This window comes from Podarcis erhardii, assembly GCF_964252035.2.
Source record: "Podarcis erhardii genome assembly, chromosome: 3".
Lineage (NCBI taxonomy): Eukaryota > Metazoa > Chordata > Lepidosauria > Squamata > Lacertidae > Podarcis > Podarcis erhardii.
Window position 1 is genome coordinate 97,336,890 of NC_138507.1, and position 13,532 is coordinate 97,350,421.

At 41.8% G+C, this 13,532-nt stretch overlaps 1 protein-coding gene across 10 annotated transcripts in view; it reads left to right on the top strand.

Annotated features, from left to right (window-relative positions):
• Window positions 1-13,532, top strand: part of LOC309337907 (spermatogenesis-associated protein 7 homolog) — a 70,447-nt gene extending 56,915 nt beyond the window's left edge. For 9 of the 10 annotated variants that reach the window (XM_081854904.1, XM_081854911.1, XM_081854912.1 and 6 more), the window contains 3 exons: window positions 252-329; window positions 2,125-2,182; window positions 12,657-13,532. In XM_081854904.1, coding sequence (XP_081711030.1) covers window positions 252-329; window positions 2,125-2,182; window positions 12,657-12,788 — 268 coding nt within the window. In that variant the 3' untranslated portion in view covers window positions 12,789-13,532. The remainder of the gene's footprint in view (window positions 1-251; window positions 330-2,124; window positions 2,183-12,656) is intronic. The other variant, XM_081854905.1, reaches the window with a different exon arrangement.

Here is a 13,532-nt window from a genome sequence, read left to right on the forward strand (position 1 = left end):
GGCCTCTGAAATGCTTCATGGTATCTGAAGCAATCACAACTTTAAAAATAAATAAATGCAAGAGTAACACCTATTAGCTTTATTGTTGCATTCAAATCAGTGGGTCTACAAAATGCTTAAATTTGACAGGTCATGCCCATTGATCTGCCTTTCATCTAATGCACTTGAAGTTGCTAGCAAAATTGGTAACACATAAAAAGCAGTATTTCTTTAATTTACTTATCTTGGTATTCTGTTTCATGCTTATGAAGAGAAGAAGAGTTGAAGTACCTTCAGTTTCTGCAGGAACTTGCAAGTGACATTTTGAGGAGAAGCTGTTTCCGTAAGGAGTGAGTACTCAGTTTTTTCTAATCGTTAATTAATTCAAGGATGGCTAATCTGTGAACTTCTGAATATTGTTGGACTACAGTCCCAGTCAATCATGGGTTTTCAGAATTGTACCTTTCAGATATGTCTGTTGCAGTATAAAAATTCAAAACCCACTAACAACACAGCAGTAATAATAAAACATTGGCAGACAATGCACTAGAAAAGTGCAGTATTAAAAAGAAATGTTGCGAGTTAAGTGCCTAAAAATTAACAGCGTACATATGTTGTCTGGTACCCGGTGAAATGATGAAGAGTTAGACAGAAAAGAAGCTTTACCTTACTGTTGACCTTTTCTTGCCTTTGCTTCTGTAAAGTCATTGATTATGTTCTCAAACGCTAGGCTGCACAGAAGACTTGTTTCTGTACTCATCAGCACCAAAGTGTTTAGTCTTGCATTCAGCATGCTTGCCCTTACTTCATTTTTTCTTTGTGCCATTTTTGAAAACTACCTCTCGGCACTGAAGTTGGTGATGGGCAACCACAAGTAAATTCAGAGGGCAACATCTACATTTAGAAAAGCGCTCTCCATTTTGTTATCTCATATAATGTTTAGGGAAGGCAGTGGCAAACATGACGGTTTCACAAGACACTTAAACTGGGGGGGGGAATGCTTAAGGAAATGATTTAACAAGGTCTTTGGGGTAACATTCTTGTAAATTTGTAGCAGCATTGAAGATGTTTTCACTTGACATCTCACTCAAATTGCTGAAGAATCAAAACTTGCTGAGTGCAACTTTGTAGACACTAATATGTGAATTTCATGCAAGTGAGTAATCTATTAATAATTGGATAAAATGATTCTGCACTGAACTTTTGAGAGCCTTCCAAAACAACTTTATTCGCTCATGCTTCATCAGACATGGGCTTGTGGAAGTGTTTAGGGTTTTTTTTGCTGTTGAAGACATGATTTCTACTCATGACATTACTAAGGTCAAGTACTTGTCCCTCAAAACTTTGAAAACTTTCACACAAAGTAGCAATGTAGGTGGTAAAATACTCCAGCAAATGGGCTCAAGCACAAATATTTAGCATTTCTTCTTGTAGGCTGACACTTCCAACATGGAATCTTTCAAGGATGGGTTCCCACAAGATAGCCATAAAGGCGACCTCTAGTTTTTCCATATTTTTCACCATTTTGTGTTGCTCGTTTTTTCTTTTTGTTATCCATAATGCTTTTAAGTCATGCATATAGATCTCTACAAAACACTAACAAAGCCTATGAAACACACTTCGATCTCAACATCAGAAGTTAACGTAGCACAAGATGTAAATCAACTTGTCAAAGTGTGATACGTCAGGAAAAGAGTCAATAACTATAGAGGAGCACTTGGCAGTAATTATTTCCATGCACAAAGCACCAAGAATTATCCCCTGCCCCATTTAATAAATAAAATGTTTAGGTTCAAAGCTCTAAATGTGCTGTCTTTGCGATCCTATACACACTTACTCAGGAGTAAACTCCACTGAAGTGAAAGGGACTTGCTTCTGAACTGAGATGCGTAGGACTGCTCTGTAGACCTTCTTATGTATTACACAAACATAATATGTGAAGAAAACCTTAAAGTTGTTTCTATGGAGGTGGCTCTTACTTTTTTTTTATAACATTAAAGTGGAAATCCTAAGGAAGAACCAGGATTTCTCTTTACTGCTTTGAAAAATAGGCCAGCATCTATTTTTCTTGTTGCTGTTTTCATTGCTTTATTTTGGCTCTCTTTCATGTCTCTGCTGATGTACATTTTTCATTCTCTTTCTAAGGGCAGTGAGCCATGTATTTCAGATGCACACTAGAAAGAGAAGGTATGACCTTGATGAGGTGAGCATACACACACACACACACACACACACACACACACACACACACACATTTGTGTCTCCCTGTGTGTGTAATTAAACGTGCTGTTACCAGCAGTGCAGTAGCCCTGCATCTACGTAGATCGAATAACAATATATACCATTTGGGCTGCTACCCTTTTTAATTAAAAAGAGAATACAATTAGGTGCCTAATGAATGAATTAACAGCTTCAGAGTGGATTATATGTGATGCAGGCAAAAAAAACAACCAACCTCAATCCTTCCCTCCCCTTGGTGATAAACCGATAATGTAACTTAGCATTTGATGATGTATGCAGCTGTCCAGGTCCTCCTTTAAGTGAAGGAAGGCCCTTATTGCAAAGCAATCCTGCCACTATGCATTTCTCCTGTTTGAAGCAACAGATAAAGCCAGTGAGGATTTGTAATCCTCCAGTTTTAGAAACGAGTCAGTTAGATGCATGAGCTGAACTACAAAGCCTTGCCACCAACTTTGAAGTCCACTTGGCTTCAAAGGGCCTTCCTCGAAGCCTGCTTTGATGGTGCAAAGTGCATGTTAAGAGGAACCAGGCAAATACAAGGCAGCACCAGGCATGGCTGCATCTTCAAATAAAAATACAAAATGTTATGGGGGGGATTAGGGAGGGACTCTTGTAATCCAAAATGAAAACTTCATAGCACTGTTTGCCATAATGCAAATCTCAGTTAATGATGCATTCGTTGGTCCAGTTCACACATCACCAGTGGTTTGATGTGAATGAGCAGTGTGATGGTGCACGCCTCCCACCCAAGTGCTTGTGGTGCTCCTCCCCTGCTCCTGGCTGCATGGCAAACAAAGCAATCCAGAGTCCAGCTTCTTTGTTTCCTGAAACAATCTTCAAATACTAGGTTTATTCGTTTGAAGAGAAACAAACTGCAAACCCAGATCTGGATGGTGGAAGAAGTCCAACTCTTGCTTGTTCTGTCCATGGTGCAGCAACAGAAGAAACGGGGGATAGGGCTGCCATATGACTGGATTTTCCCGGACATTACCGGAATTTGAAAGGCGGAAGTGACGTCTGGGGGGAATTTTCGGGAGGTGGTGGTTTGTCCTGGATCTTTGGCAAAGAAAATTTGTGTGTGTGTGTGTGTGTGTGTGTTTGCGTTTGCAAAAAAGAAAAGTTCAACAACTTTCGGGGTGTCCTGGTTTTTACTTTTTGAAATGTTGCAACCCTAGCAGGGGAGGAACACTGCAGGAACTTTTGAGCAGCATGGAGTAGCGGCTGGTTTGGTGGGGCAGAACTGCAAAGTGTCCCTCCTAAGACAGGTGACACTACAGTTTACTGACATGGTGTTGAGCAGGGCGGCTCACTCATGAAAATCTTCTGTATCTCTGCCCCCAAAACCCTCTGCTCACAAATGTTTGCAGTTGTTGCCCTCCTGTTTATGCTTATCTAACATAAACTGATTTCCTGTATAGTCATTATTGCTTTAAAATGATTCCACAATTATGGGACACTGGGTCATGACTATTTTCTCAGCTTCTGGAGAACATCAGACGAGGCCTGCTGAGTTCAGACCAAAAACTTATCTAGTCCAATTTTCTGTTCTCATAGTGACTAACCACATGCTTTCAGGAAGCCCACAAGGATCTTATTAGGGCTGATAGAAAATTCCCTACCCCAATCAAATACCCCAATTCAACTCATAGAGGGTGAGTTGAAAATGGCATTTTGCCTCCAGGAAGATGAGGTAATTCTGAGAGGAGGGAAGACTGTGAATTTGCCTTTGGTATGTATGTAGTTCTGACCAAACTGCGGGAGGCAGTGGAAGACAGGAGTGCCTGGCGTGCTCTGGTCCATGGGGTCACGAAGAGTCGGACATGACTAAACGACTAAACAACAACAAAATGTATGTAGTATGGTGGAGCAGTGGATTCCTTGATTCCTTGTCTCAGGGGGCAGGGGGAGAATAATGGAGATTAGGGAGCTGGCCAGCCAGAATGAAAGCTCTGCTGAGGAAGCACTGATGAGTTCCCTGCACCAAAAAGATGCACTGTGTAGGTTTCCACTATGACGTTCTACATAGAACTTATTTCTGGAGGTGGGAAATCATGGCCACTGGCTGCCCATCAGAAACCACTTGTCAGCAGAACTCTTGCAAGTGGCTGGCCAGCTAATTGTCCTCCCATAGTGGACATAGAACAAAAAGGGGGGGAGGGAAGACACCACATGTGTAAACTAAATCTGCAGCCTTCCACTTCCCCTTGAACGATCTTGTAGATTTTCTTTGTGCCAGCCCCAAAATCACATTCCCATTTCAGGTTTGCCATCACTCAGCACCAGAACTCCAAATTGCCAAAACAAACTGGGATTGTGTGGGTGGGGTTTGTTTGTTTGTTTGTTGTTGTTGTTTGGTGGTTTTTTGTTTTGTTTTTTTGTTGTTGTTTTTTGCAAACCAGGAAAACAGCTGCAAATTGCACTAGATATCCTAAAACCACAAGGCTGTTTCATCTTGTTGTTAAGCGCTAGAGTTCTTCGACAGTGTTCCCTGAAACAAGAGGTTATGTGGGAGTTAACTATGTTCACTATAAAGGACGATTAAGAGGTAATCTAGATAATTGCAAAGTAATTAGGTTGTAGAGAGGCTTCATGTCATTCTAAGTGGAATGGGTAGTTTTGGTGATGGTAGTGTTCAGACATTAGTGTGAGTAACAGTTAGTGGGCTGTGCAAAATCTGTTAAAGCACAATCAGGAAGAATTTTAGGTTATTTTTCTTTTTAGATACAGTAACGGCACTTCGCAAAATGGTTCATCAAAATGAATGGATTTATATTGTCACTGGCTACGCAGTTCTGAATTCACCCCTCTTGAAGTCAAATCCTGCACGGTATGAAGACATTTTGATATGATCGCACTGAAAAATCTGATATTTGAACATGTTGACCTTTAAGTAATACACACAAATATACACAAACAAACACACACACAAACAGGACCGGCAGAGTGAAGCAGCTGCCTCAGGTGGAAAATTCTGAGGGGCGGAAATTGGCTAGAAATGCGTGCCATGTGGTCTGCCCTGCATCTTCTAAGCTAGCTTGCGGTGGATGACTTTGTTTTATCACCATTGCTGAAGTAAGATCCAACTACCAGTTTAATCAGATTTTGGGCACAGAATGGGGAATGCACCATCCCTGCAAATTCACCTCAGGCAGCAAAATGGCTTGGGCTGCTCCTGGTGAACAGTAAACTAAATTCTGTCAATCTTTACCATTGCAGCCAAAACTTCGTAAGCTGCCATTGCAAATCCTCTGCCCCCAGGGCACCCAAGAATGACTCCTATCCTTTGAGCTGTGTCGCAGCAGGATCCTGTCTTTGAATGCAAGCATCTTTGATCCCAGTGAAACCTATTTCTGACTAAACATGCATGAGTTTGGGACTCTGTGATTCCTTGAGGCACCTCCTGTTTTGCGTTCTCCAGGGTTCACGCTGTTTCTTAAAAGAACAGGGTCCTATTTCCTCTTTTCCCCTTGTTCCTGATGTAGATCTTCACTCACTTCTTCCCTGGCGGAGGAGGCGCCATTTTGTGATTCACCTCAGGTGCCAAATGCCTTGGGTCGGTCCTACACACAAATACAATTCTTTGACAATATACTATGAAACTTGGGTGGGTCTTCTTTCTTTGTTGTACCAAAGTTGTATATTTGTTAGTGGAAGGACCGTAGCTCAGTGATACAACATCTGCTTTGCAAATGATCCCAGCTGGGTTCAATCCCTGGCAGCTCTGGGTAGGGCTGGTGGAGAGCCCTGCCTGAAATGCAAAAAAGCTGCTGCCAGTCAGTGTAGACAGTACTGAGCTAGCTGGACCAACAGTGTGACTTGGTATAAGGAAGCTTCCTATGTTTCTATGTATATACAATGGTACCTCTGTTTTAAAACTTCTTTGTTGATGAACGTTTCGGAACTCGGAACGCCGTAAATGTTTCCATTTTTGAATGCGCCTCGGAAGTCGAAATTTCAAGGCGGCTTCCGTATCGAGTTTTCTGTTTTGAGTTTTCTGTTTTGAGACTTCCATATTGAGTTTTTGGTTTTCAAACGTTTCAGAACTTGAACGGTCTTCCGGAACGGATTACGTTCGAAAATTGAGGTACCACTGTACATTATTGAAATATACTCTGAGTCGAGAGTGGATTTCATGCTCTTTATTCAGCTCATAGTGGTGAGGAAGAATGGAAGTTCCCCCCATAATGTCTGCTTTATATACATTATTTACACAATGGGCCCCACGTGATTGGCTAATTCCGGGATTCACCTGTAGGCCAATCAGGTTGCGGATTCACTTCCACCTGGAGCTGGATTGGGTGGCTCCTGTGGACCAATCAGACTGCTGCATTCTGGACCCTATTGTTCTAGGACCAATCAGACTGCTGCATTCTGAATCCTATTCAACTCAGGTGTATACCCCTTTGTGTCTCTGTGTGTTTGTAGCTACATCTATTGCGGAAACACACAAAAGGTGAACATTCTTGAAACGTTCCTTTTTTCCTAGAGAGTATTCTGCCCGCCCCACAAAAAACTACTTTAAATCCAGACACCAGAACATTTGGTGCACTTATAAGTTCTTTTTATGACAGGATTTTAAGCACTTCCTTAGAACTTAATCCAATTAATGGGTAGTTTAAAAAGATGGTGATGATTTAGGATACTTCTACTTCCTTCACAAGCCATGAATGTTCCCTTCCATATGTTCTTGTGTTTTACATCTTCAGTTGTCAATATTCATCAATAAATCCACACGTTTTTGTCTAACATCCTCTTATTTGGTTGCACTCCCCTATTGTATGTTGTATATTGACAGTGCAACCCTATGCATGCTTACTCAGAAGTAAGTCCAGCTGTATTCAATAGGCCTTATTCCTGGTTAAGTGTGTTTAGGGTTACAATCTAAGTTGCTCTGCTTGGACGCTGATATATGTTGAAGTCTACTTTTCATTGCCCTCATAAAGAGTCACTTGCAGAGCAGAATAATGAGCCATTAAAGAACATTTATCACCTGCAGCCTTAGGATCTATGACTTGAACACGTTTCAGCAGAAGAGGCCATAATATGTCTGTGATAAATATTTCTGAGAACTTTACTGAGCCTACCTGGGTAAGAAACGCCAACAATCCAGCAAAGCAGAAAGAGCTCTTTCCCCCTTTCTTTTTTAAAAATTAGCCAGCAAGATGTATCTGTAAAGTGCACACTACTTTGTGCAATGGATGGTAATAAGCTCAGGAGCTGCAATCCTGGTTTGTTTTCTGTGAGGTGTCTTTTTCAGTAAATTCTTTCTGGGAAAGCTGTGGAGTTAAATGAGAGGGTTGCCTCATATTGCTGCTATTTGTGTAATGGCTTTAAACATACAGCATCTCAAAAGTCCTCCCTCACTCAAAACTGCACAAAAATTATATATAACTGAGTAAGGTGAGGGCACGGCAGTTATTTTACAGCTTCTGTGGTCTGATCTAGTAGCTCAGCATTTCTCTCTACAAGAAACAAGGGGACAAGGAGTCCCACATTTATTCACTGTAAAGAAATCCCACTAATGGATATTCTGCATTGGCTCAGGGTTGGATTTGACGACCTTTGAGGAATCTTCAAATTCTGGCATCATCATTTTTTTCTGCTGTTTTCTTTTTGAGATTTTAGTTTGATGTATTGGATTTGTTTTTAACTCATTATTATATTGATCACCTTGAATAGCTGGGTAGAACAGAAAGGTAGGGTGGCTGTATTTTAAACGAGTCCCTAAAATATTTCAAGTGTTCAGGAAGAGAGATGTCTTCACCCTAAGTAGCCATGCCTTTCCTCCCATTGTTCCCAGTCAGCTGCCTCCCTATTTCCAAATGTGCCACATTGCTAAGGAAAAGAAAAAAGGGGGGGGGGACAAGAAAGCATAAAAATTGGATCATCAATAGCCCAACTAGCTTTGAAACTACAATTAATCCAGAATGCAGCAGCTAGACTGGTGACTGGGAGTGGCCGCCTAGACCATATAACACTGGTCCTGAAAGACCTACATTAGCTCCCAGTACGTTTCCGAGCACAATTCAAAGTGTTGGTGCTGACCTTTAAAGCCCTAAACGGCCTCGGCCCAGTATACCTGAAGGAGCGTCTCCATCCCCGTCATTGAGCCCAGATAATGAGGTCCAGCTCCAAGGGCCTTCTGGTGGTTCCCTCCCTGTGAAAAGTGAGGTTGCAGGGAACCAGGCCTTCTTGGTAGTGGCGCCCGCCCTGTGGAATGCACTTCCATTAGTTGTCAAGGAAATAAACAACTATCTGACTTTTAGAAGACATCTGAAGGCAGCCCTTTTTAGGGAAGTTTTAAATGTTTGATGTTTATCGTGTTTTTAATATTCTGTTGGGAGGCGCCCAGAGTGGCTGGGGTATAAATAATAAATTATTGTTATTAACAATTTAGTGTACTGCCTATGAAAATAGAGGATGTACTTTTGTTATTATGACTTTGTAGTCATTTCTGTACTGCTCTTCCATGTATTTTAACCAATTGCCTATATATACTATTATATTAGTAAGCGTCGTCATCGCAACATCCTAGGAATCCACAGATTAATTATGTGAAGAAGTACTCACAGCAACCCTGTGGAAGGGACTATTAAAGTCCCTAAATGAACCTAGGGTTTCCACAGCAACCAAAGCAAAGTATCCATTTAAATCCCAAAATAAACCCATTTCCCCCCCCCCCCGTCAGACAGTCCAGGCATACTAATCTAGCCTAAATGCGGTCCTGAAAGAGAATAATATTTCTGCAGTGCCAGTGAAAAAGAAATAGCTATTTTTTTTTGTTCATTGTGCATAAATATTATTTTATTTTATTTTATATACACACATAGAATGGATTAGCTCAGCTGGACACAGCTTAACTTCTGAGTCGGCAATGATAGTTACAGCTGAGATTGTCGGTTTTATGTAATGAGTATCTGTCGAACATTGCAAGTGTTTTACAATTCACACAGGGACAATATAGCATTGTTTGTTTCTCTGGACAGGAAGCAGTAAAGTTAGGCTTGCCATATGTCCGGAAAATTCCAGACATGTACAGTGGTACCTCAGGTTACAGACGCTTCAGGTTACAGACTCTGCTAACCCAGAAATAGTACCTCGGGTTAAGAACTTTGCTTCAGGATGAGAACAGAAATCGCACGACGGCGGTGGGAGGCCCCATTAGCTAAAGTGGTGCTTCAGGTTAAGAACAGCTTCAGGTTAAGAACAGACCTCCGGAACAAAGTAAGTTCTTAACCCGAGGTACCACTGTACAGACATCGGACACCTAAAATAGTATCCAGGGAAATTTGTTGAATGTTAAGAAATCTCCGGAATTTCCCGAATGTATGGCAACCTGTCCCTCCCCCTCGTTTTTGTTTTTTAATTTCCTGGGGAGGCAGCTAGAAGGGGTCTGCAGCTGGGCACTCGGGAGCTGCTGGCACAGCCACCTCGCCTGAGGGGGTTGAGGTGGCAGTGTTGGTTCGTCTCACCCATCAGGCACATGGCGGCAAGCACATCCTCTTGTTGCCAGGGTGGGCTGCTGTCATTCATAGCCCCCGTCCACTTCCAGCTGCAGCACCGTCAAGGCGGAGATGGGGGCCGGGCAGGGAAGAGTGTGTGCATGTGTGCAGGAAAGAGTTGAAACGAGACCTGGATAGGCCTGGATACTGAGGGCAGCAAACTGTGAGGAAGGGGGACATAACCAGCTGTGGTAAGTTCAAGGTGGGGGGGGGGGAGAGAGAGAGAGGTTGCAGTGCCTCACTACACATTTCTGAGGGCTGTTGGGGGGGGGCTAAGCAGCTGGGTGGGGTGTAGTAGAGAGGAAAGTAAGGTGGGGGCCGTGTTGAAGAAAGGGGTGCAATGGGGCCTGAACATTTTCATTTGGGTGGGTATCCCGGTTTTTTTTCACGCTTTAAAATAATAATTTTTGGGGGGCGGGGGGAATCCCTTCTTTCCCTGCTCTAATAAGAAGAATCGGCTCTTGGAGATGCTGGGGCTCAACAACTTTGGGGTGTCAGGAATTTTACATTTTTTAAAATATGGCAATCCTCGTAAAGTAGAACTCCGTGAAGTGTGAAACTAGGCCGATGAACAGCCCATAATTATTGTGCATAATTGTGAGGGTCGGAAATGTAATGTGTTAACCATCACTGTTAGAGTAAGGCTACTTTGATGTGTGCTGACCTGCTTGTTTTCAAATACAGTGGTACCTCGCAAGACGAATGCATCGTAAGACGAAAAACTCGCAAGACGAAAGAGTTTTTCGTTTTTTGAGTTGCTTCGCAAGACAGATTTCCCTATGGGCTTGCTTCGCAAGACGGAAACGTCTTGCAAGTTTGTTTCCTTTGTCTTGCAAGTTTGTTTCCTTTTTCTTGAAACCGTGCATTCAGGGGGTGCAGTTGCGACTTGACAACTCATAGCACGCGGTGTGGTAGCCTTTTGTGAGGTTTTTGAAGACTTTGGTATTTTTGAAGCTTTTCCAAAATCCGTGCTTCGCAAGACGAAAAAACTCGCAGAACGAATTAATTTCGTCTTGCGAGGTACCACTGTAGATCAATTGTGTTAACTAATTTTAATATTGATTGTATTTTTTATATTCTCAGTCTCCCATACAAAAAATACACCTTCATGCAGCTCATTTCCCTCCCACGATGATGGCCACCAACCTGGATGGCTATAAGAGAGGATTAGGCAAGTTCGTGGAGGACAAAGCTATCAGTGGCCAGAAACCATGGTGGCTATGTTCTTCCTCTGCTTCTGAATACTAGTTGCTGGAAACTGCAGGAGGGGAGACTCCTTGTGCGCTCAGCTCCTCCTTCCAGGCTTTCCACAGGCATCCGATTGGTCAATGAGAACAGGATGCTGGACTAGATGGGCCACTAGTCTGATCCAGTGGGGCTTTTCTTATGCATGCCTTCTCCCCCGCCCTGCTCCACCGAAAGGTTCTTTACTTTTTATTTTTGCTGCTGCTGCAAGCGACAACAGCTGCCACCGTGTTGGCAGCCTAGCTATCATTCTGTATCATTCATACTGTACTGAGTCTAGTGTCATTCCAGGATGAAGGGTGAGGGGTTTGTGTTTGTCTCCTGCCAGAAAACAATAGTGAATAATATTCAGAGAAGGTCCTGAAAGATTCTCTTCTCCAGAAGAAGAGTGAGAGAGGAAAACCTCAGAATATTTCTCATGGGGTTAAAAAGTCTTCTGAGAAATTTCAGCTCAGCTCGTTGCTTCCAGGATCGCACCTGAATTGCCTCACATATGACAATCAACACAAGCGACCTCCATTTAGGGAGATTCTTTGGCCATCTGAATTTGAGCAATTGTTTCTGTGACATTAATAAATTTCAGGCCTCCAAAAGTACATAATGGAAACACTTGCAAATGAGGAAACAACCACAATTGTGACAAAAGATGGATTTCTTGTTTTTTTGTTTCTTCCCCATAAATTGTTTCTAAGGGTATTGGGTAAAAATTTAGATTGCTGCGTACTGCTCTTGATATTAAATTCAAGAGCCAAGGCTGAGAAAGGACAAGGAAGGACAGGTATTTGCATTATGATTCTTGAATAGCACATTAAGTCAGATATTAAACAACAAAAATGGATCTATAAAATGCAGGGAAATGTGGTGAGGGGGCAGGTGAACTTTCTGGGAGTCGTGCTGGCAAGACATAGGTCTGTCTATGCCAACCTGATGCCCTCCAGATGTTTTGTTCATTTATTCAAAAGCATTTCTAAAAATCTTTTAAGTATTTAAACGTTTAAAAATATTTTGAATATTTAAAAGCAGTATACAAAACTAACACGAATACAATAAAACAATATCATAAAACAGCATTATAAAAACATGTAAAAACAATAATTCAGAAATAGCAGGATCCAATCTTATGGATTGTAGAAAGTCTGGACAAAAAGATACGTAATCACAAGACGTCTAAATCAAGGAACAGATGATTCATATGTGGCAGGGAGAAGGATATTCAGTGTTACCAGTTTGTTAAGGGAGGGGATTGTCTCTGTTGCCTTGAATGAGATGGTGGTACCACCACTCTTAAAGAAGCTGTCTCTGGACCTATTGGTCTGGACCAATTACTGACCACTCACAAATACTGCCTTTTTAGGAAAGGGGTTGGAGTGGGCCATGATGGGGCAGCTACAGGAATTCATGGATGACATGGATTCTCTAGAACCATTTCAATACGTGTTCAAATCAGCCTTGGTCATTTGGATAGATGATAGTGTAGGTGTTGGCATACGTACCTGCTCCAAAATATCTAGAGGCACTGTTTGACAACTGAAAGCTCTTTGAAATTGCAATGAGGCCCATACAGAATACATTCCTGTTGACCCGCATTGTTCAGTTACAGGAATGTAACTACAGTACATATGTGTGTGCAACACTTTTATAGCCCTGACAAACTTTCTCTTCACCCCCCCCTTTTTTTGTTTTAATTAGGTAAAAATGCAAAGAATTTTTCAAGCCCTGAAGGATGATTTGAACATCTGCCCTCATCTGCCAGATTCTCCTGTCTGTTACACTTGCTTGAAGCACAGGAGAAGCTGTCTCAACACAGCCACCACTTTTTAAGTCACAAATGGTCTTCTGAAGCATCGGACTCAAACAAACATAACAGACTTTATAATAAGAGAGGAAGGAAATTTACAATGTAAAGAGCCATTCAGAGTACTGTAAACATTAATGAAACTTAACTTGAATCATTGTACTATCTGAAGAGAATTGCGGTTGAATCCTAGATTTCTCCATGCAAACATTTTTTATATTCTATTTCCTAATAGTTAACTCATTCTGACTGTTGGTAACAGCATCATCCTTACACAAAAGGGAGTGGTCAGTGGGCTTGGGGGAACTCTAAAACACCCTGAGGCCACTGGTCAGCGACTATCCGAACAGCCTCCTTCCAAGGATCAACTTGCCAGATGCAGCATTGCTATTTTCTAGATGAAAGCAAAAACAATTCTGATCCAGTCTTTGTGCTAATTTTTCCTGGAATGAATAATGTAGGAACTCATCACTGGCTACTTCCAGACACAGTGAATACATCATTCCTTCCTTCTCATCACTGAGTATAATTTTATGTTCTGAAAGAAGTTGGTTTGAGCAGAATCATGTGAATGAGCTAACAAGGACATAAATTGAAGGACCAGGAGGCACAAGGAGAAGCTGAAAATGAACTGGCTGCATTTTAAAAGTTCATTAGGAGAACTGTACAAAAGGAAAAGAAGGATGCAACTGTTTCAGTCAACTGTGGTTAAAACTCAAGCTAAGTATAATGAAATGGTCATTATCATTAAAATGATTTTATTCTCTCTG